Source organism: Schistocerca piceifrons, chromosome 5 (assembly GCF_021461385.2).
Source record: "Schistocerca piceifrons isolate TAMUIC-IGC-003096 chromosome 5, iqSchPice1.1, whole genome shotgun sequence".
NCBI lineage: Eukaryota > Metazoa > Arthropoda > Insecta > Orthoptera > Acrididae > Schistocerca > Schistocerca piceifrons.
Genome location: NC_060142.1, coordinates 664,941,191 through 664,965,549, shown reverse-complemented (window position 1 = coordinate 664,965,549; position 24,359 = coordinate 664,941,191). Strand labels below are relative to the sequence as shown.

Sequence of the window (24,359 nt, the reverse complement as noted above, 5' to 3'; positions counted from 1 at the left end):
AGTAAGTATGAACTGTAGATCTCTCATAAATATGTCTACTAACCACATGCATATTGTGACTGGAAATTACCAAGTCCTATAGACCGCTGCTCCACGTGCGAATGGGAAAAAACCTGAGTATTCGGCATGTATCAAATGAATTTTCCATGACATGAGCAACAAGAAAATTAGTGTATTTCAGAAATTATTGATAAATAATTCAATAATTTGTAGTCAAATCTGTTGCTTGAGGTACACAGAAGATTAGACAAACTAGCCGAGAACAATTTCTTAGACACTGTTCATAATAATCATACATTTATAGCACGAATTATGAAATATATCAAATAATATATGAAGTTAATATTCCATCACTGTTTGGCATGCCATCCTCATGTTTGTAAACATTAAGTTAACTTTGACATCATTCTTCAGAGAAGTGGAATTAATGATACTCTTGTTCAATTCTGGTTTCAAAGTATTCCACACTACTGTTTGAACAAAGGGCAGTAAAGCTTATAGTGGCAAAAGCTTATAATATAAAACAAAAATAGCAATGTTTGTCACAAATTACTTAAGATTTGCTGTCTTCGTATTAGAACTGAAGCATTCATCACGGGAAAGAATGCGATGTGAAAAGTATTTTCCATCTGGATCGAGAAATGTGGCAATCGTATGTGCGTAATTGCGAGCACCAAATGTACAAATATGTAATTCGTAATACTGTGTTATTTCACTTAAGAACTTCTGGGTGCCAGGTCTTATACGAGTGTGGTACCAAGGAGACACTGACCCATACAGCTGAAAGTGATAAATATCCTGCAACAAAAGAAATAATTTTACATTAGCCTTGACCCCATACCAAAATTACAATAATAATAATAATAATAAACCAAACAAATTTTGTCATGCCAGAGTATTAGGGAAAACAAAATACTGAATGACTGGCGTCAAAATGGAAACACACACACAGAGAGAGATGTATAATGAGACAGTGGTCTTTACAGATGATATTGAAGATTTCTGTTAATAATAACTTGTAAAATCTTCTGTAAGATTATAACAATTCACAAATGATAGAACAGTAAGTTAAACCACGCCAATAATTTTAGGCAGAAAATCTATAAACTTTATCACTCGCTGCATAGTAGCATACCATTTCTTTCTTTCTCAAACATGTACTGTTGACTGTAGGGTACAAACAGTGGGAATCACAAGCTAAGTGAATTAATTGAAGACAGAATAAAGCTGCCATTTTTTACATACTTCTGAAACTGGAAAAACGCCAATATGTGTATGGAATAGCAAGCATTTAAGTCCCCAATATGTTTCTAAGCTGGCTGAGCAACACTAATTACATTTTTTTTATGTGCCTGTCCACTACTCAGGATTCCCACACTTTATGATGTGTGGCAGTCAGCTATCAAACCATTTTTTTCTTCTTCTTCTTCTTCCAATCAGGCTTTTCCATACTCTCTGCATATGATCTAACAGCGTAATTAATGGAGAGTAAAGTCTTGTTACATGCAGAATACAAATGAATGAAAAAGTATATAAGTTTGGTTACTCCCTTTACTTGTTAGTGGAGAAAATTTCAATAACATCTAAACCATCAAAGTTATCATCTTTTGTTAACCAAATGGTGAAAAGAGCTTAGTTTCAGAATGTGAAGTCAAGTGAAATGTAAATCTTGTAAATATAAATAAAACAATGGGAACTCCAGGTTGGAATGTCAACAACGTAAGGAAAAGATAGATTGCTACTTATCATAAAGGTGAGCGCAGACAGGCACAATTAAAAAATATTTACACATTAGCTTTAAGCCGCTGCCTTCATCAGAAAAAGAAAGACAATCACACACCATTCATTCACACAAACAAACACACATCACACAAACACAACACATGACTGCCAACTCCAGCAGCTCAGACCAGAATGTTATCTTTTCCTTAGATTCTAAATATGAATAAAACATATGAACATGAACTATCAAACTGCTGTGCCACTACACTATTTCAGAGTATAGCCTCGTGACTGGAACTGGTCAGTACATCTACTATGGAGGAGCCTTGGATTCATACTGAATGACATTTGGTTAGCCTCTGGTTGATTACATGTTCTTACGTATGCCTTGGGTTCATACTGAATGACATTTGGCTAGCCTCTGGTTGATTACATGTTCTTATGTATATCTTTGAATGTGCTCTAAGACACGAGTCTATTAATCTCTCATTTGTTGGACACTCTCCAAATACAAGGAAAAACCTACAAATGTTTGACATTAAGCTGCAAGCCAACTTTCTTTAATAACAAACTCGTTTAATTTTATTCACACAGCTGATCTTTTCACTTAAGTGACAATGTGAACAGAAAAATGTTGTTGCTCGAGTATTATCAAAAGGAATGAACAGTTTGTCTTGATTTATTACCTAAATAATTTCTAGCTGTTCAATATTCTCATAATTTTCAAGGTTTTGTAAATGCTAAATTACTACTTAAACAGGAAAACAGCAACACTTAAATTCATCCCATTATATGGAAATGTTTGAGGTCTACAGTTGTATTGTAAATTTGTGAAATAATTCCTACTGCTTCAATCACTTTTTACTATAGTCCAATCAAAAGTACTTGATAGTTGATGTCTGACACTTGAAACTACGGTGTTGCCAAATCAGCTCGCAGACACACTAACACGGAAAGTCGCTTCACATATGCTGTTAGTGTGTAACGTGAAGAAACATTGAAAATGACCGCTGTGAGGTATGTTGGAAATGCAAGATGCCCTGTCGACAGCTGATTTTGAGTGACCAATGACTGAACTGCAGCAGATGACACATTTTGTAGCCCTGAATTCAAACTCATGTTCTAAGCTAACAACATCCTTCTTAGGTGCAATTCAAGAAAATGGCTGTCAACCATATAAGATGGAACTAAAATCCTGTCACTTTGTTCACAGCAATCATCAGTTTCAGTGCTAAAAGCAGACTGTAATTTCTTGCTGTCATTGGTTACATGAAACTAATCTCACAATGGCTTCATGACATGCTGCATTACCAACTGATGAACACTCCTGGTTGGCACTCAGTCACAGATTATAGGCAACACAGGCAAAGTCCAAACGAAAAAAGAATGACAGGAAGAAAAATAAGCACAAAGTCAATGCAATGATAAAAAATGATGCAACAAAGAATTAGAAATAAAGGAAATTATGTTTGAGTCAGTTAATTTAATAATAATAATAATAATAATAATAATAATACAACTCTTTTGGGTAGATTTACAAATTAAAAAATTATGATGTATTTTCCGAGATTCGAACACATGATCCTTTGCACTTTATCTTAATATGCTATCCATTGCACTACATCACATCACTACGTAAAGCACATATATTTATGAATCTACTGACCCAGTCACAATGATAAATTGCAGCATTTAAAAAATTCAGCTTCAAAATTGTCAAGTTTATCTAATGTACACCAATCTCTGTGATTATAATTAACTGTATAAATGACGTTTAATCATGCCTTTGTGGAAGTATCCAGTAGTGTTTGATTAGTGCTGTGTATGAAACTTGTGTATTTAATTAGCATTGTTTGTTTAGTGTGTGTGTGTGTGTGTGTTTGTGTGTGTGTTTGATTAGTGCTGTGTATAAAGGAATTAGATGTGAATGACCAGTTGTTGTGGCAGTTTGGTAATGGCGAATGGTTCGGGAGTGATGTTTAGCACTAAGGCTGGAGGAAACCAGCTCCAACGTATGAAGTGTCAACTATCCAATAATTTTAATCAGACCTTAATACTTAATTAGCATGACATGTTTCAGTAGCTGTGTCATGGTTGTTAAATATTAGAAAAAAGGAACTTAAGCACTAGAAATTATTTCATAAAAACAGCATCAGCTATACTATTATGAGCCAAGTACAGTTTCATCACTGTGTTTGCCCCTCACACATTCCTAGACGTAGCACCTGCATACCAGTTTGCTGTGGTACTTACTACAAAAGACTATGAATTACTTAAGCAGTTATTGGTTACATACATTTCTTCGCATCCAAAACATAATAGCAAAAAAGCTGACAGTCATAAAATAAATAAATAAAAATAATGCATCAAGATTATTGGAAGAATCTATACTTGAATGAAGTTTTAATAAACTTTGACGAAACTGTTTCAAACTTCATGGTTACTGCTTTAGTGCACTTTGGCCACACATTTTTCCAATAACAAAAGCAAATCAAAAATTTTTATAAATCTCCCTTAACATATATAAGTGATAAAATACTTGCCTTTATGTTTGGTGGAATATTATCATTTGTAGTATGGATCAGAGTCTGATCCAAGTCAACCAACAACACCAACCTCCGTTCCTTAAGAAGCCTCTCTTCATCAGCTTTTCCAAGAATTTCTGCTTGCTGCACAGAAAGACAAAAAAGGATAAAATTGACTGATATGACACATTTCACTGAAAAAGTGTAGATTTTAGCAAGTTGATTGTAACATAGCCCTTATATATACAAGAGGTTTGAATCAAACTGAGAATTTAATTCCTTCACAGAATTAGTTTTCCAGTCCCAATACAGTAACTTCTAAATGCTATTGCACTGCTTAAGTGAGTACAAAACAGTTATCAAATAATATATGGAAAATCATTTGGTACGTGACTTACAGTGCAGGAATTCTGGGGAAGTGTACAAATTGTGTGCAAGTGTAAGTATCTGACTGAAGCAAGGGATCCGAAATTTAGCATGTTCTGACATTTCAAAAAGTTTTGCATAGGAAATCACTGAAACAATTAGCAGAACTTGATTGAGAAATTAAAAAAGGATAAGATATCTAGCATCCAATTCAAGTTCTTTACAACAGGAAATCCAAATACTGTGCTGTGTCAGCTGCTTGGTGTGATGTCTACGACTGGAAATGCTGCATATGAAGCAAATTTTTAAGTGTGCATAGGGTGTCTGCAATAAATTACAATAGCTTCACTGCCATAAATTGCTCACATCACTTCAATAATTCTTTTCTTCTTGGGAATGATACAATCAATTTTTTGGAACTGGAATTTTTGACGAAACATACAAATCTTTTAAACAGCTAGTTGTTATGATACTTTTAAGACATTATCTTTATTTAATATTCAAATATTCAACTGCAGTTACAAACCTGGACCTTCACTGCCAATGTGTTTACTCACAAGAGAGACTATCCAAACCACGTGCAACTATAGACACCAACCTAGTCATATGTTATATAAGTTTTTACTCTGTGTATTAAGCAGCAGCAAGAGCCCCCTTCACCAGATTTTAATTCTTCAGGTGCTTACAAAATTCAGTTCCTTCAGCCCTTTAGCAGCAATTTGCAATTTTCTACCACTGCTTCGTCTACAGGAAATTAGCATAATATAGCAGCTTTGGGGTTTGTAGAAGAGTAGATGATACACAATATTTAGGGTATTGCTTGACACTCAATTTTTTTATTGTGTTATATTACTTTTAGGTTTATTCCTTTCACAATTATTACTCATTATCTAGCAGTGTTTGGAATAACTGAATGTCTTGTAAATAAAAAGTTACTTACACTAATTCAAATGGCTCTGAGCACTATGGGACTCAACTGCTGAGGTCCCCTAGAACTTAGAACTACTTAAGCCTAACTAACCTAAGGACAACACACACATCCATGCCCGAGGCAGGATTCGAACCTGCGACCATAGTGGTTGTGCGGTTCCAGACTGTAACGCCAGAACCGCTCGGCCACCAGCGGCCGGCACACTAATTCATTTACAAAATTATGACAGCTTGGAATTTTGCATATACACACTGCCGTTCTGTTAAAACAACAAGGTGACAATTCAGTTATGTACTATGGTTTTGCAAAAATAACAAATAAAAGGTCAAAGAAAAACAATGTGCAATGTTATGACTAATTACTGAAACTGTTAACGTCCAGTAGCTAATAATCTTTAACACAGTTCATCAGGCAGTTGGCTGTACCAGCTGTAATTTTAACATTGAAGCCTCTGTAAATGGCATTAATTAAAATAAGTAGCACTTTAGCATCAATCTGCATATTTGAAAAGTAATTTTTCAAAATTAATACTTCACGTAATTTTTCATTCCAGCTTTACAAAAATTACATTTTTATAAGGGGGTAAATGCAAGGGCAAGTTGTTGTTATTAGTAAGTTATGGGTTAGATATTTGTTGTAGATCATGCTGCACTGAAACATGGCAGAGTGGATTTAAATTAATCGGTAAACAGGAATCGATGAGTGTGTAAAATTGTGAATTTATCTGCTGCATCTGGGAGAGGAGGGAGGCGGTAATTGGAAAATGTACACAAATATTGACGGGTTATTATTTTATGATCAAGGAGCCTGGGCCTGTTTATACTACACGGAAGATAGGCATTATTGTTATTTTTGCACCACTGACATCATTTTCCAAAAATTTTAAGGTGGTGGTGTATTCTACAATAGTATCTCACCTTAGCGACAATAATATCCTCAAGCAAATCACAGTTTGGGTTTCAGGAGGGTTGCTCTACTAAGAATGCCATTTATATGTTCACTCACCAGATTTTACAAGCATTAAATAACAAAATAATGTCATTTGGTATTTTCTGCAACTTATCTAAGGCATTTGACTGTGTGAATCACAGTATTTTCCTAGACAAATTGAAGTTTCGTGGGATTGATGGCATAGCCAATGAATGAATAATGTCAACTCTACCAAAAGAAAATTGTACTTAGTAATACACCCAATATAGTCTGAGGACATAATTCTGGCTGGGAAGAAATAACATACGGTATTTTCCATGACTCTATCTTAGGTGCACTATTGTTCATCATATATGTAAACGACCTTCCATATTTATTATTTATTTACATATTTTACGCCCACATTGGAGCACTTTATTCAATCCATACATTTAAGTTTTAATACTAGTTGTAGATTTGGCTTTCCTCTCTGCTCCCAAAATTTCTTCATCCTTTCCGACCTGGCTGCCCTTTCTGTCAGTTATGGTGTATTTTTTGTGTGTAAATGTCTTTAGTTTAAATCTCGTGTCACTGTGTTTCAGGATCTTCTTCTCTTCTCTGCCTTCAATATGTTGCATTGTCAAGCCTAACTCGTCTAAATCATCTTGAACTTCTTTGAACCAGATGTTCTTGGTCTTTTCCAAAAGTAGGTGAACAGTTGTTTCAGTAGCCTGGTTTCTGGTAGTCTGGAAATGTGGCAGAAAAAAGCAACCCTCATTTTCCAAATGGTGTCAATTATTGACTCAGTATCTTGGCATACAACTTCATTAGGTAATAGTCGCAACTGTCCCTCTACTTGGTATTTTTTGTTTATAATTGTTCTAAGGATTCTTCTGTCTGCCTTCTGTAATTTGTCTGTGGTTGATCTGATGTTCATCTTGAACAGTGTTTCACTAGCATAGGTTGCATCAGGTTTGACAGCAGAGTGGCAGTGTCCGAGTTTTGCATTTATCAAGAGATATTTCTTCTAGTATGTTGGACAGGCGAAGCGTTGGGCTTGTTTCAGCTTAGTTGTTCTGCTTTCTACTGACATTTTCTTGTTTGAATTCCAACTTATAACCTCCCCAAGATATTTGAATTTACTAACAATTTTAATTTGTTTGTTATCATTCAGTGTAAAGGCTGGTGTTCCAACTGTGAAAGATGGCATCATTTCTGTCTTTTCAAATGAGATCCGTAGTCCGACTTTTGCTGCTATTTTTTCGAGTTTTTCAATTTGATGTTTAGCCTCTTCCACGCTATTTGCAAGCAGCGCTAGATCATCTGCAAGGGCCAGGCATTTGAGCTTGATATTTCTGCCAATCTTGATGTTTGGTCAGCATTTCTTATTCCACTCTCGCATGACTTTCTCCAGTGCACAGTTAAATAGTAGTGGTGAGGGACCATCCCCAGTCGAAGTACCATCCGGATTTAAAATGATTCAGATAGTTCCCCTCTGAATGTAACTTTTGATTTAGTATTCTCAAGGGTGAGTCCAACAAGACTAACGAGTTTCAGGTGCGATCCAAATTCCGTGAGGATTTTAAGTAATGACTCACGATGGATACTGTCATATGCTTTCTTGAAGTCAACAAAAGTGGTGACCAACTTTTTGTTTCTCATTCTTTGAGTTTCATGGTACACTTATGGCTGATAATCTGATCTGGATAACTTCTTCCAGGATGAAATCCTCCTTGATATTCTCCAAGTTCTTTGTTGAGTTGTTCCTGAATTCTTGTAAAGATGATTCTAGATAAGATCTTATATGTGACATCAAGCAGCAAAACTGGCTAACGGGCCTTAGAAGAGACCAAACAATTATGTAAGCAGTGATGGCAATCTTCTAGAGAACTCATATACAAACTATTTATTGCATTAGAATTTCGGATCCTGTCGAAGGCAGAACATACAGTGATCGCTGATGCACTCAACAGTTCATTGCTTCTTCTTCTACACTTTAAACATTACGCATTTCCCTGATGTAGCATTCATTTTATGCAGACTACTTCTCCCTTCAGATTTACACCAGCTGATTTTTGGAGACATTCTGTAACTACTCTTTATGTTAATGCATTCACTACATTTTGCTCTGTTTTCATTAACTTTACTTATGAATTAATTCATTCCTCATGTTGAGAGAGAGAGAGAGAGAGAGGGAGGGGGGGGGGGGGGGTCAGACTATTCCTTGGAAGTTAACTTGGTTGGAGGAACTGATGGCAAAGAAGTGTTTCCACTGTAGGTATAGAGAGAAGGAGAGAAGGTTTTAGATGAGTCCAGTGAGCTGAGCTTGGGTGTGGGGGTGAAGCTGAGGTCTTTGAATAGGGCTGAAACTTCTGTAAGATTAAAGTTTTTGATGGACAGGTTAACAACAGTGTTCTGAGTTTGTTAAGGTTCTGGGTTTCATGGAATATTGGGAGGGAGTTCTGGAGGATGTGGAAAATGGAAAAGGTCAGTAAGGGGTCCACTGGGGATTTCCTTATGCATCTTACCCATTACATTATCACACACAAATGCTTCTCGTTTGAAGGGAAGAAATATAAACAAATCTGTGGCACAGTTATGGACATCTTATAGCAGCCTCTCATGCCAAACTGTTTACGGAACATCAGAGGAAACCTTCCTATCCTCTCAAAACTACAAACCCTTGTATGGTTTCAGTTCATGATATGCACCAGAGCCAAGGTATTCTATCCTCATTCCTCTGCAACCTCATTCTCTCTCCCATCCACTTCACCTGGGACCACCTCAGCCAATATGACACCCTCCTGGATGTTGAGCTCCATCTCTCAAATGGAACCACCCATACCTCTATTCATATCAAGCCCATTAACCATCACCAGTACCTGAACTTCAATAACTGTCACCCCTTCGACACCAAAAAATCACTACAATTTGGCCTGGCTACATGTGAATGAGGTACTCGCAGTGACAGAATTCCCTTGTCCAATACACTTAATGTCTCACAACAACTTCCACAGACAAACCTAGTCCGCAAACAGATATCCTGTGCCATAACTCCCATCCCCCCAAACCATCCCACTATCCCCAAGAACTAGGTGCAGAGGAGCACCCCCTCATCTCTCAATGTCACACCACACTGGAGCAACTGAACCATGGCCTTCGCCATGGCTTCCACTCTAGCTATCATCGTGCCCAGAAATGAGGGACATCCTACCCACAAATCTTTCCACCCTTCAAAGTGGTATTCTGCCACCCATTCAACCTACACAACATCCTGGTCCATTCTCTATGCCACTCGCACTCCCAATCCCTTGCCACAAGGGACATATCCCTGTGGACGACCCAAGTGCAAGACTTGCCCCATTCATCCAACCAGCACATCTTACTCTAGTTGTGCCACAAGTTTATCCTACCCCGTCAGAGGCAGGGCCCCCTGTGAAAGCAAACATTTCATACACCAGCTCTGCTGTAATTTCTGCATGACACTGTATGTGAACATAACCACCAACCAGCCAAACTGTAGCCAAGAACAGAAATGACCACCCAGTGGTGGAAAACACTCTTGAGTACAAAATGCTTTAGTTTAATGGGTGCTTCACAAGCTGTGCAAACTGGATCCTTCCCCATAAAATTCTGCTTTAAAAATAGTATTGTTTCTAACTGGAAACAAACTGATGCTTTCCGCAGACCCTGGATGCTGCATGAATGACATGATGAGCATCATTATGATGAGCCATCTCCAGCTACACATTGTAAAAATGTAATTCCAAATATCTGCAGTGTGATACAGCATTATCAGCACCTGACAGAGTTTGAAAGTGTCCTCATTGTGTGTCTCTGGCGAACTGGTAGAGTCGTGCAATATCCAGATTTGTGGGGTATTCGGATGTGATAGTGGTCTGATGTTAGACTACATAGGCACATGAGGGTAGGCACACTCGTTGTCAAGGTTTTGGTTGATCACGTCAGACCTCCACAAGAGAGGATCGCTGTATCGTGTACTACGAGTATCGTAACCCGTTCACATCTGTGCCTGCCATCTGAGAACAACTAATGGACTCCCTGCAACATTCTGTGTCACCCCCTACTATCGGTCGGATACTAGCAGCAACCTGACTAGCGAATTACCACCCCATGCACCACAACACAAATGGCTGCATCCGGAGTGGTACCATTATTGAGAAGTACAGACTGGTAATGAATAACATTGACTGTATTCAGCAACGATTCACAGATGTCCACTAGCTTCCATCATTGATGACTATGGTGGCTACCCAGGGAAAAGTTCCAATCATCCCACGTTTTAGAGATGCATAGCAGTGTTGCTTCTGGCTACACGTTCAGGAGGCCATTGGGTATGACTTCAGGTAATGGCTGGTAGTGATTAGGTGAGCTCTGATGACACAATGACATGTCATGGACACCCACCCTGTGTCATTTATTTATGGTGGTGCCGTTTTCATCAGGACAGTCGTCGTTCACAAGATATGTCTCTGTACGAACTGTCAGTGCGAAGCTGACATACTATCATGACCAGTAAGATCCCCAGATCTGTCACCAATAGAGAATGTTTGGGACCAGCTTGGACATCAATTCTGCCTCACTGCCAGTATATCATGGAGCAGCTACAACAGTTGTGGGCTAGCTTGGCTTTATGACACTGTTCACAACTGAATCGAGACATGCTTCCAGGATGGATGGGGTGCAACACCATACTGATAAGTGGCCTCAAACTGCCAGGCTAATTTTCTGAATTTGACTCAGTTTTGCATTCACTGAAATAACAGCACAAATCCTCTACATGTGTGAAGTATAAGGAACTGCTTACTTATAGACAAAGATAGTCCAATGTTCTAAAATGCTTATGAAATGAAATGATCGTATGGCATTGTTGGCCAGGAGACCCCATGCGGGGTTGTTCAGCAGCCATATTGCAAGTCCTTTTTAGCTGACGCCACTTCGGTGACTTGCAAGTCAATGATGATGAAATGGCAGTGAAAGACACACAACACTCAGTCATCTCGAGGCAGAGAAAATCCCTGACCCCGCCAGGAATCAAACCCGGGATCCCATGCGCGGGAAGCGATAAGACTACCGCAAGACCACAAGCTGCGGACCTAAAATGCTTATTAATGTGTGCCATAGAATTTTTTCCTGGGTATCCAACAGCCACTGCATACGTTGCAGTGATTTTTGTGTTATACTTGTTTAAGCTTATAAGCAATGCAGAAATCAAAACAAGGAGTCCAGTCCTAAACTACATTTCTCAAGAATCAAATGTGAATTATGGTTTCAAGAACATTTCTTTCACCCTCTTTTCCTTTGAACAGCAACATTATTAAAATTTACAAAAAGATTCTATCCAGATGGCATTTAATTTTGAAACAAGATTAAATGTTTTCCTTCAATACATATAATTATGAGAAAGCAACAAAAAGTGCCTAAAAAATACAGCTGGTATTTATGATACACACACATTCAATAGTTGGAGACAAGACATTTTGAATAATGCCGAACCCTCCCGCACGATAGTGCCCCCCCCCCCCCCCACCCGGTCAATGTGAAGAGGATAGTAAGCTGACTCACCTCTCTGCTGACTTTGAGATCAGGAATGCTGTGTATAACAGGCACAGATGCATTACTTTCAACCTGGTCATCTTCCTTCAAGTCTACTCCACATTCTGCACACATGGAATTCATAACAGTTGGATGTGTGCAGCCATCTAATTCCAATATCTCCTTCCTGCAAGCAGAAAATAAAAATGGAGCTTCAAATTAAAAGAGTATAATACAACTAGCTGAAATGTTTGTGAAAGGAGAGGGCAAAAATAATATCACGTGATGAGGATGTCCAGAGAAGCCCCCCTACCACTTTTAACAATGTTCTATACTTTAAAATTTATAAGAATAAAACTGTCAGGATAAATCTGAAACAGAATTGACTTTCAATAAACATTTTCAATATTCTGTGACAACCTTACTGCTGCTGTTTCATATTTACTACATTAATCAACTTGCAACCTTACTCACCTGCAGAATAGATCAGTTTACACACTTCACCAAATTTTACAAATGAAATAAGACTAACGTTGTCATTTAAACATCTCTCACACATTTTAAACCAAGGAAAAACAAACTGATAAATTAAGCATCTCTTCTAGCCTTCTTTTCCCTACTTTGAGCCAGCTCTCCCTTCTCTATTTCGTCCCTTTGCTTGTACACTACACATTTTTTTTTTTTTTTTCTGATGACATTTGCAACTGAGCTGCTCAATATTATTTGTGAACATTCTAGTGACCTTGTCCTTTTTTGGTTGTGAACCACTGCCCTCACTATGCACTTTGTATTTCTGGTTAACAAATGCGTGCCTTGAGTCATTCCTCCTTGAACAGCTGGCCCATTCTCTTCTTATAGCTGGTAAACAATACTCACCAGCGAACACCATGCGCTTCATGCTCAGTGCCAGTGCCGAAATCACAACACTCATACAGGAAAGGTGTATCATTACACTGCTGCTAATGGCACTTTTATAATTTACAGCTTTTATCAAATACATTATCAGTCTTTATCCCAGACTATACTGTCAGTATTTGTCAGCCACCTAGCTGAAACCTCTTTTATGCACTGTTCTGCTGTATTCCTTGCCTTCACTTTTGTGCACATGCTTTGAAGGAGAACTCAACTTTATAAGCCAAACTAAAATTCTCAGATTCTTCTGTACCTATTTTTCCACCATTTAATGTCTCTATTACAGGTTTAATGGTCTGTATTTACTGAATAAACAGTATCTGATGTAAGATTTTCCGATACAATATTAAAGCTGTATTCTCCTCGAGAGCTATGAATAGTGAATTAAAACACACACGCTTATGAATGATAGTATAACTAATTTCAATGCTGTACTACACAGAAAACTTTTCCGGGGGCAGATGTGGACTCTGACCACAATTTGTTGGTTATGACCTGTAGAGTAAAACTGAAGAACTTACCAAAAAGGTAGGAAATTGAGGAGATGAGACCTGGATAAGTTAACAGAACAAGAGAGTGTTGAGAGTATAAGAGGAAGCATTAGTCAAGGACTGAATAGAATAGGGGAAAGGAACACAGTAGAAGAAGAATGGGTAGCTGTGAGATGTGAAATAGTGAATGTAGCAGAGGATCAAGTATGTAAAAAGAAAAGGCTTAGTGGACATCCTTGGATATTGCAGGAGACACTGAATTTAATTGATGAAAGGAGAAAACACAAAAATGCAGGAAATGAAGCACGCAATAGTGAATACAAACGTCTAAAAAATGAGACTGACAGGAAATGTAAAATGGCTAAAAGGTGGAATGGCTAGAGGACAAATGCAAGGATTTAGAAGTATTTTTCATGGCAGGAAAAACAGACTCTGCCTACAGGAAAATTAACGAGGCCTTTTGAGAAAAGTAAAGCAGCTGCATGAATATCAAGAGTGCAGAAGGAAAACCTGTCTTAAGCAAAGAAAGAAAATCTGGAAACTGGAAGGAGGGTTTAGACAAGAGAGATGAACTTTAATACTATCAAGTACCATGGGAGATGAGACTGGAAGAATAATCTGAAAGAGCACTGAAAGACCTCAGCTGAAACAAGGCCTGTCAGAGCTACTGATTGCCTTGGGAGAGCCAGCCATGACAAAATTATTCTACTCGAAGTGCAAGCTGTAAGAGGCAGGTGAAATACCCTTAGACTTCAAGAAGAATGTATTACTCCTATTCCAAAGAAAGCAGGTGCTGGCCGGTGTGAATATTATCAAAATAACAGTTTAATAAGTCATGGTTGTAAAACACTAACACGAATTCTTTACAAAGAATGAAATTCTGAAGGTAGTAGGGGTAAAATACAGGGAGTGTTAGGCTATTTACAGTTTATATAGAAATCAGACAGCAGTTATAAGAGTCGAGGGGCATGAAATGAAAGCAGTAGTTGAGAAGGGAGGGAGACAGGGTTGTAGCATATCCCACACGTTATTCTATCTTTACAGTGTGCAAGCAGTAAAGGTAACGAAAGAAAAATTGGGAGTAGGAATTAAAGTTCATGGAGAAGAAATAAAAATTATAAGGTTTGTCAACGACGTTGCAAAACTTCCTGGCAGATTAAAACTGTGTGCTGGACTGATATTCGAACTCAGGACCTTTGCCTTTTGTGGGCAAGTGCTCCACCATCTGAGCTACCAAGCACAATTCATGCCTCATCCTGACAACTTTACTGCCACCAGTACCTCGTCTCCTACCTTCCAAACTTACAGAGGCTCTGCTGTGAAAATTGCAGTACTAGCACTCCTGGAAGAAAGGATATTGCGGAGACACAGCTTTGCCACAGCCTGGAGGATGTTTCCAGAATGAAATTTTCAATCTGCAGCAGAGTGTGCACTGACATTAAACTTCCTGGCACATTAAAACTATTTGCCAGACTGAGACTCAAACTCGAGACCTTTGCCTTTCGCATGCAAGTGCTTTACCATATGGGCAACCCAAGCATCTGCCAGGAAGTTTCATCTGCCAGGAAGTTTCATCTGCCAGGAAGTTTCATCTGCCAGGAAGTTTCATCTGCCAGGAAGTTTCATATCTGCGCACACTCCGCTGCAGAGTGAAAATTTCATTCTGATGTTCTGTCAGAGACTCCAAGGCCTTGGAAGAGCAGTTGAATGGAATAGATATTGTCTTGAAAAGAGATTACAAGATGAATATGAACAAAACTGAAACTGGGGAATGGAATGTATTCAAATTAAACCAGCTGATGCTGGGGGAATAAGACTAGGAAATGAAACATTTAAAGCAGTAGATGAGTTTGGCTACTTGGGTGGTAAAATAACTGTTAATGGCTGAAGTAGAGAGGATATGAAATGCAGACTAGCAATGGTATAAAAAGTGTTTTTGAAGAAGAGAAATTTGTTAGCACTGAATATCGATGTCAGCATCAGGAAGTCATTTCTGAAGGTATTTGTCTGGAGTGTAACCATAGATACGGCGTGATTTTTTCCACCATGTACAAATCTAGGGATTGTTTGATGAGAGGATACAGAACAAAACAGGTTTCCATGCTACAGACCATTTATTCAATCACTGATTGTTACAGAGACTGTGGTCTAATACATGCTGTACCATGCAGCCACAGTTACAGTGTGTGTTGAAAATGGTTTCCATGAGCCTCGATGAATGCATGTACATGCCGCAGCATGATCTGCGTCATGTTCTCGTCGGCTACGCTGCATCTGAACAGTGTCAAAGGCAGCATGAATATGCAGCTTCAGTGTCTCCACATCTGGCATGAGCTCTGCGTACACAATATTTTTGAGATGGCCTCATAACCAGAAATTGCACACGTTGACAACCAATGAATGAGCAGGCCATGCAAACAGACCCCCTCTACCAATCCATCAACCAGGGAAGATGCCTGGTGAAGAAACCAGCAACAAAACTGCTCCCGATGTGGAAAGTCTGTTTCTAATAAGCTATGCACACGCTAAGTGATAAGGGTAGAAAAAATTGATGTGGAGAATGTTCCACACGGTCATCTGGCTTAACATGTACTGGCAGGCCAACTGCCTGGTACAACACGGCGGTCACCTTCCACAGTGTTAATCACATTTTCCTCCAAGTCTAGTGTCTGAACATTTCAGGTCTGTCCTTCATGATTTCCTGCTTCCTGGAACAACCCTGTCTCAGACAAATGGTGAAACTCCTGTTGCAAACATTAAATGCTGTGGTGGTTGTGGGTGGGGATAGGTCTCCTGATACAACCTTGCTGCCCACTGCCTGTTGCCATTTGCCTTTCCATAAGTCAACACCACGTCAGCAAGCTCTCAGTTTGAATACGGAACCACTGTGTACAACACAGCATCACATCCACTACAAGGTGAGCCTGCAAGAGAAGTGAATCGGATGCAACATTACCACTTACAATTGCAAGAGAGGGCGGTAGGGCATGACATATGAGGAACAGTACCACCCTCTAGGAGGAAACCTGCATTCCGTCACTGTGGTAGCATGGTACAACGCATATTAGACTGCAGTCTCTGTAACAAAGTATGATTGAATACATTGTCTGTAGCATGGAAACCGAGCATTTCCGGACATAGGTTCGTTAGACCTTTTTTGTTCTGTATCCTCTCATTGATCAATCCATAGAGTTTGTACACAGTAGAGAGGGGGGGAAAAAAAAAAAAAAAAAAAAAAAAAAAAAAAAAAAAAAAAAAAAATACACCCTGCAGAAGTGAAACACGGACAATATACAGTTTACGCAAGAAGAGAGTAGAGGCTTTTGAAATATGATGCTACAGAAGAATGCTGAAGATAAGGTGGATAGATCGTATAACTGATGAGGAGGTACTGAATAGAATTGTAGAGACAAGAAATTTGGCACAAGTTGACTAAAAGAAGGGATTGGTTGATATGACATATTCTGAGACATCAAAGGATCACCACTTGGTAATGGAGGGAGGTGTGGGAAGTAAAAATCAAAGAGGGAGACCAAGAGATGAACACAGTAAGCAGGTTCAGAAGGACGTAAGTTGTAGTAGTTACTCAGAGGCAAAGAGGCTTGCACAGGATAAAGTAGCATGGAGAGCAGCATCAAACCAGTCTTCACACTGTGGCACACATACATGCTCGAATATGGTCAGTCAGATGATACAATGTTATCACATGTAACCCACCAATATCTCTTAACTGACCAGGCAAAATATACAAAACACATTCAGTTGTAAATAATGTCCTGGAAAGATCTCAAAGCATGTCTGAAAGTTCCTGAAGGCCAACTGCAGCCAAAGTCATTAATAAGCACACTGAACAAAAACATTTGTCACACCCAGAAAACATCCCACTAGTGCCATGTAACTCCACCTGTAGCTTTAATAATGGGCTCAATTCAGCAAGGATGAGAGTCCGGAAGTTTCTTCAGTTATGCAACATCCAGATGAAGCCACTCACTTTTGATCAGGTTCCAGAGGGCTGCGTACTGATTGCAACACTTCACCCCCTGCTCCAAACAATCTCAGACATTTTCTATGGGATGAAAATTAAGCAGTTTAGTAGAGCAGTCAAGATGCAATAGGATGCCCAGGAATTCATCAAACTGGGAGCATATGCGTGCAGCACAATGGTCATGGCTGTTCACATTGTGGAAGATGGAGGTGTGAATAGCATTATCACACTGATTTTGAAGAAAGGGCTACACACGGTCTTTGAGAACTTTGAAATGATCACACTGATTCATGTTCACAATATACTGAATGAAGGCCCACACTTCAGTCTATGAAGAATGTCCCCAAAGCATTACAGAACTACCTCCAGCCCAAACAACACTCTCCACATACTGTGAATTAGTCATGATGGGTCACTGATGCATTCATTACCTCATATAACTCGAAAGGAAGCATAACTGTGGCTCTACTGATGACATTTCACATCTCCAGACAACTACTGTCCAGTGTCCGTGTTTCTTGGTCCATTGAAGACATGCAGCTTTATGTGCTGTTGTGAGCAATGGTCTCTGCGAGACATTTGACTCTAAATCTCCATTGCATGCAGTTTCCTTCACAAGCTCTATTGTTGACAAGGCGCGACAATCATTCCGCCCCCTGTCAGTCTGGATCTTCCTACAACCACCGTTCTTATGCAATGTTACACAGCTGCAAATGGCACACCATTCCTCACAACATCTTCCTTCATGGTGTGGTTATGGTGACATCCATACACAACAGCTTCTTTCTGATGTTCTGGCACATCTCCACATCGAGTAATCTTACAGCACTGGTTCCGTGCAACCAACATGTACATACACACCACTTCATGACTTACCTCAGTCAATAGTGGATTGGTTGTTTGTTTGTTTGTTGGAGTTAAAGGGACCAGAGAGGTCATCAGTTCCATCATCCTACAAGTATGAAACCAGGAATAATTCTCAGAAGAGTGTTACAAAAGGCAAATCTTGGGAAGCCTGACTGTAAGCAATATACAATGAGACAGGCATTAAAGCAAGGATTAGTAGGAAGGGAGTGAGAGGGGGTAAGGCAGGTGAGTCGCTCTGCCAAGAATGCAGTTGGAGGTCCCCTAAGCATTATATGCAGTGGGAGACGCACCCTGTGCATCACACCAGCATCACCTTCCCGTTCATTACCGCGACAAAATGAGCAGCATAGACAAGACAATAAAACTTTAAAAAGGACGAATATAAGAGAACAAAAAGGTGGAAAGGATAGGGGTCAGGTCAGACTGCTGAGCAAGGGCCACTGCGGGTAAGCAAGCGAGGGGTGCCCCTTCAACCTCTTAAGCAGTCAATGAGGCCAAAGTTCTCCATCTCAAAGAGATAATTAGAAACCATTTTTGCAAGTGAAACATAAAACAAGGTCAGCCACTTTGGCGTTGTCCTCCAGCACTATAGGTAGCGTGTCAGGAAGGTTAAGATATTGTGCAAAGTGCCAAATTTGGGCAGTCTAGTAGGATGTGAGCCATCTTCATGCAGGCATCACATCAGCAATAAGGTGGACCCTTACAGCGGAGAATATGACAGTGTGTCAGCCAAGTGCAGCCAATGCTTAGCCGAAAAAGGATTCCCTGCAACAAGTGCAAAGAGAAGACTGCCACGAGATCGTGGTCTCCTTTATTGCCCTCAGGTTGTTTGGGGAGTCCACGGCAGGCCATTCTGAGTTCCAGAACTCCAACAATTGATGCACGGAGCTGACAGAAGGTCCAGTTCCGGGACCCCCATTTCCAAAATTGGCATCCTGGTAGCCAACTTTGGCAAATGGTTGGCATGTTCATTCCCTCAGATCCCAACATGTCCAGGGGTCCAAAGACAACTGGCTGTCCAACTTGATGGAGGTCAGAAAGAAGATCCTGGATAGTTGTGACTAATGGGTGACAAGTGTAGCACTGGTCTATAGCCCGAAGGCTGCTCAGCGTGTTGCTGCAGAGTGAAGCATCTTGCTTGTGCAAGACGAGCATGGTTAAGGGCTTGTTTCACGGCCATCAAAGTAGCACTGAAGACACTGCATCCATTTGGTAGGGAGCACAGTTCAATACATTTTGCATGTGTGTATACAAAACTGGTTTGTCCATTGACCACTGAGCCATCAGTGTACACCACTTCCAAACCCGGAAATGCATCAAGGACAGCCAGCAACAGGCAGCAAAACAACAAGGGGCCAAATATATCTTTCAGTCCATAAGATAAATTGAGACACATCTGAGGTTGGCATACACCCCATGAAAGCATAAGCAACTGCTCCCTGACAAGAAGCGAGAGTGGGGAAGTTTGAGTTCAGAGCAGAGACACTGTAATCAAACTGCAATTGTGACCCCAGTGCTTGGTCTCTGTGTGGGTGGTGACCCCCCCCCCCCCCCCCTACCCCCCAAATTAGGAAAAATGGATACGGTAGTTTGGATGCTTATGGAAGCTGCTAATGTGTACAGCATAACTGAATAACTGTTGTTGACACCAGATCCATAGTGGAGGGACCTCAGCCTCCATGAGTAGGCTGTACACAGAGCTAGTTCAAAATGGTCCTGTTGCAAATCGGATGCCACAGTGGTGTATTGAGTCCAGTGACTGCACTGCTGAGGCGATGTCGAACCCAATGACTGGACAGGATCAGGGCTTTGTAAAGAAACAGGAGGGTAGAGTAGTCCTCACCCCAGCTGGTATTACTGAGGCATCGAAGTGTATTACGGTGCAGCCAGCACCATTGTTTAACTTGGCAAAAATGTGGAATTCACATCAGATGGGTGGGCATCGAAGAGCAATTCCAAAAAGCAATAAGTCTCCACGAGATCGAGTAATTGGTCATCGAGGTATAGTTCTGGTTGTGGATGAACATTACAATGGTGACAGAAGTGCATGGTGCAAATCTTGGTGGCTGAAAACTGAAAGCTGTGAGTGATGGTACATGACTGCACCTTTCCAATGGCGCCCTGCAGTCAATGTTCAGCAATACATGTAATTAGTACAAAAACGTATCTTAAACAATGGAAACTTCAGGTAGGACCATCAACAATGTAGGAAAAGATAAGATTGGTACTTACCATAAAGGTAACACACTAAGTTGCAGACAGGCACAATTATAAGACACTTACACACATAAGCTTTCGGCCACAGCCTTCGTCAGAAAGAGAAACATAAACCATTCATTCACACAAGCAAGCACACTTCACGCACACATTACCACCTTTACGGTAAGTAGCAATCTATCTTTTCCTACACTGTTAAAAATGTACATTGACAGTTTCCAAACTAATTCAGATTTCCATTCTTACAACACAAAAACATGCAATGACAACAACACTTTAGCATAAAAACAAATGTTCGGGGTACTAGTTTGTACAACAAAATCACAGGACAGATAAAAGAAATAAAATAAAATTAATCATTTCAGGAAGCAGTATTCAAATTTTTAATGATCAGCTACCAATACAGTGTAAATGAATACCTGCAATAAACTTTTAGCAAATAACTCTTACATGTACTACAAGCCAGTAGTATTTTTAACCAAGTGCTTTCTTTAATGTAAATGAATATTGTGAACAGATGTGTTAGAAATCAAATTTTATTCATAAGTAAATGTCAACTGTATACCTTTATCATACAGTTTTGCGATTCATCAGAATTTTATACACAATTTGGAATGCGATATTGTGTAGTCTCCTGTACACTCTTGTATACATATGGTATGTATTTACTGATGAAATCCGTTCAATGTACATTGTCTCTGCATGTGTACCTCTGAATGGATAAACTACAACAACACTACTACTTCTAAGTTACAATATCGTTTGTTAAAAGTGTTCAATTTGTCTATGAATCACCATAGCAGTCAGTTTGAATGTGGTATTCCTGAATATGTATCCACTATAACACACAATTCATTGCAAAATATTCAGGCTCAGCTGTGGGTCACAATTTATCAATCCCAACATGATATTATCAAATGTATCTGCTAATAATGTACACAATAACTTGTGAAAAGTAATACTACCTCATTTTAAAGTACTGGTATCAGGGCTGAGAAAAACCCAAGCATTTTCTTCTTTTGAAAAAAATACTCAATGGGTTAGACTGGGTTTTTATGGATTTTATTTAGTTTTCTTTTTTCTTTTCTTTTTTTTTTTTCATATGACAAATAGTTCAGTCTTAGTGCTTACGATTAATTTATTCAAAACACTAACCCATTCTTACAATTACTTCACCTGCAGAAAAAAGGGTAAATTAAACCGGCAAAAATTGGTAAATTACATTTTCTTATGTTGGCAGCCAGAACCTATCACATTCGCTTGTTTATACATACGGCTGTAAGAAACCACCTTTGTCAATAATTCTTCTAAACATTTAGAAATTGTAATGATGCACTATGAAGAAGTCCCTACTAACATCAGCATAATCTAGGATATGTTAAAATTGATAAAAAAGTCATTCATCTCTCCAAAAATTGTTAGAGGTCTGTAGAGACCTGGATCTTCTTCAAGAAGACATCACAAATATTGCACAAGCTGTTCAATTGTGAATCAGTCTTTTAGAAAGTCCTGGTATAGAACCCTTAAACAATAAAATAAAGCCACCCATACACAAACGGAACACGTTTTAGAATCCTTTCACTGTCTTACTAATATAGTAAATCCAAGATTCAGTGGAAGAAGATTAAATGCTGAACATGGAGAAAGTCCAAAAAACTGGCTCACAGAGATGCATCCAGAGTGGACTGCAAGTGTTATGTCTTTTAGGAATGTTGATTCTCATCATTTTCCTGCTACTGTGTCTTCTGATGCAATTGTAACACAGTTTCAACCACACCAATGGTGGAAGATAATGAGCTGAAATCAGCAAAAAAGGAAGTTTACCAACAGGGCACATTAATTTTGTGAAAATCCTCATTTATTTCCCTGCTAGCATTGCATCCACTGGAGAAACTTCTCCAGTTCGGTCAAAATTAGGGGATAAGGTAGGAGAGAAAAAGAGCTGAGAAATCAGTGAAGATCTATAAATTTCTACTGCTTCCAAAAAGGGCTAAATTGTACTTTACCGACATTAGGATTTTACATCACGTTTGAGGGTCTTTTTTCCCCTGGAAGTGTAAATGTTATTTAAGTATGTTTCTTACACTGAGAGAAAAGTTAAAACACAACATTAATAAAACATATTCTTAAAACAGTAAACAGTTGCCTTCAATAAACATAGTGACTCTTTTCAGTTTCTGTAAAATAACTATGTACCACTTTGTGCATTAATTAAATTTTCATAATTAAATACTGTTGGGTTTTTTAAATTTTTTAAACTCAGATGGTTGTTTTTTTTTTGTCACGTTAAATTACAATCACGACTGGTATCCACCACCTTGAGCTACACACAATGTGTTCCCTGGAAAATCACATTATGCACCTAAAAGTTACGCACTTTTACTTGGCCCCTCTGCGATTGCTGCTAGCAGCTGACTTCTTGCCTTTCAGGAATGTTTATGCTTGAAACTTCCTGGCAGATTAAAACTGTGTGCCAGACCGAGACTTGAACTCGGGACCTTTGCCTTTCGCGGGCAAGTGCTCTGCCAAGTGAGCTACCCAAGCACGACTCACGTGCCGTCCTCGAGGCACACAGTTTTAATCTGCCAGGAAGTTTCATATCAGCGCACACTCCGCTGCAGAGTGAAAATCTCATTCTGGAAACATCCCCCAGCCTGTGGCTAAGCCAAGTCTCCGCAATATCCTTTCTTTCAGGAGTGCTGGTTCTGCAATGTTCGCAGAAGAGCTTCTGTTAAGTTTGGAAGGTAGGAGACGAGGTACTGGCAGAAGTAAAGTTGTGAGGACGGGGTGTGAGTCGTGCTTGGGTAGCTCAGTTGGCAGAGCACTTGCTCGCGAAAGGCAAAGGTCCCGAGTTCGAGTCTTGGTCCGGCACACAGTTTTAATCTACCAGGAAGTTTCATATCAGCACACACTCCACTGCAGAGTGAAAATCTCATTCTGTTTATGCTTGTTGACAACCTTAACTATATAATAGTATTGTTTGCCGCAGATTACATAGCTGTAAATACAGCGTTGACCCATGCGCATTGATGTGCAGAGTGATTATTATTACGTTAAAAAATGAGCAACTTGCCATAAACTGTCACGACACTTGTGTGTGGTGCATTAATCCATTACAGTTCATTTCTTTTACACACCATAAGCCAGTTGCTCTGGGAAAAGGAGGTGGGGCTTGTCTCAGTCAATGTGCTACAAGCGAATCACAAGCTTCTATTTCCCGCATCTTCCACTCAGTGGTCAAGTAAAAGTGTGTGACCCATTTGCAGGGAAGGGACAAATAAATCAACTGAGCCTACCGATACTGGAAGCGGGCGTCAACCTGTGACATAATGGTGTTGTGGTGTGTGACGATAAAAGTGCACAGACAGGGAAAGTATAGAACACTGACAATATTTTGTTTTGTGTTTATTTTATTTTCTTGAAACATATGTTGTGTTAACAGACTGATCAGTGATATAGTCCAACGTGTAAATTATCCTGAAAGGTGACAATTTGGTTCCAAGTTGGTGAAGCCAACTAGCACTCTTGATTATTCATGAAATATTTGTTGTATTTCCTTTGTCACCCATAACAAAGAGTATAATGGCTAACTAGTAGTCACAACAACTATAACAATAAAATCAACATAAAATATTTACAATTTATGCCATGATGCTTGCAAAAGCCAGAATTACTGGCGCACCACATCTTACACTTCATTTTCCCACTGCACTGCACTGATCTTCCCCATCTGCCTCCTTAGCTGCGTAACATCCCAGCATGGAAGTAAAAGAAACTGGGTAATTCACGAGGATTTGGATAATGCATCAGACAAAAAACAGTCAGTATCACAGCATAATGGTATTTTATGTATAGTTTCTTCACAATGACCTGAATGA

The 24,359-nt window shown here is 39.3% G+C and overlaps 1 protein-coding gene across 1 annotated transcript in view; it reads right to left on the bottom strand.

Annotated features, from left to right (window-relative positions):
* The window catches only part of LOC124797964 (RNA polymerase II subunit A C-terminal domain phosphatase), a 70,441-nt gene that overhangs the window by 35,764 nt on the left and 10,318 nt on the right, over positions 1 to 24,359 (bottom strand). The window contains exons 2-4 of the mRNA XM_047261127.1: positions 12,040 to 12,196; positions 4,266 to 4,391; positions 554 to 798 (exon numbers count right to left, since the gene is read on the bottom strand). Of these exons, the coding sequence (XP_047117083.1) occupies positions 554 to 798; positions 4,266 to 4,391; positions 12,040 to 12,196 (528 nt within the window). The remainder of the gene's footprint in view (positions 1 to 553; positions 799 to 4,265; positions 4,392 to 12,039; positions 12,197 to 24,359) is intronic.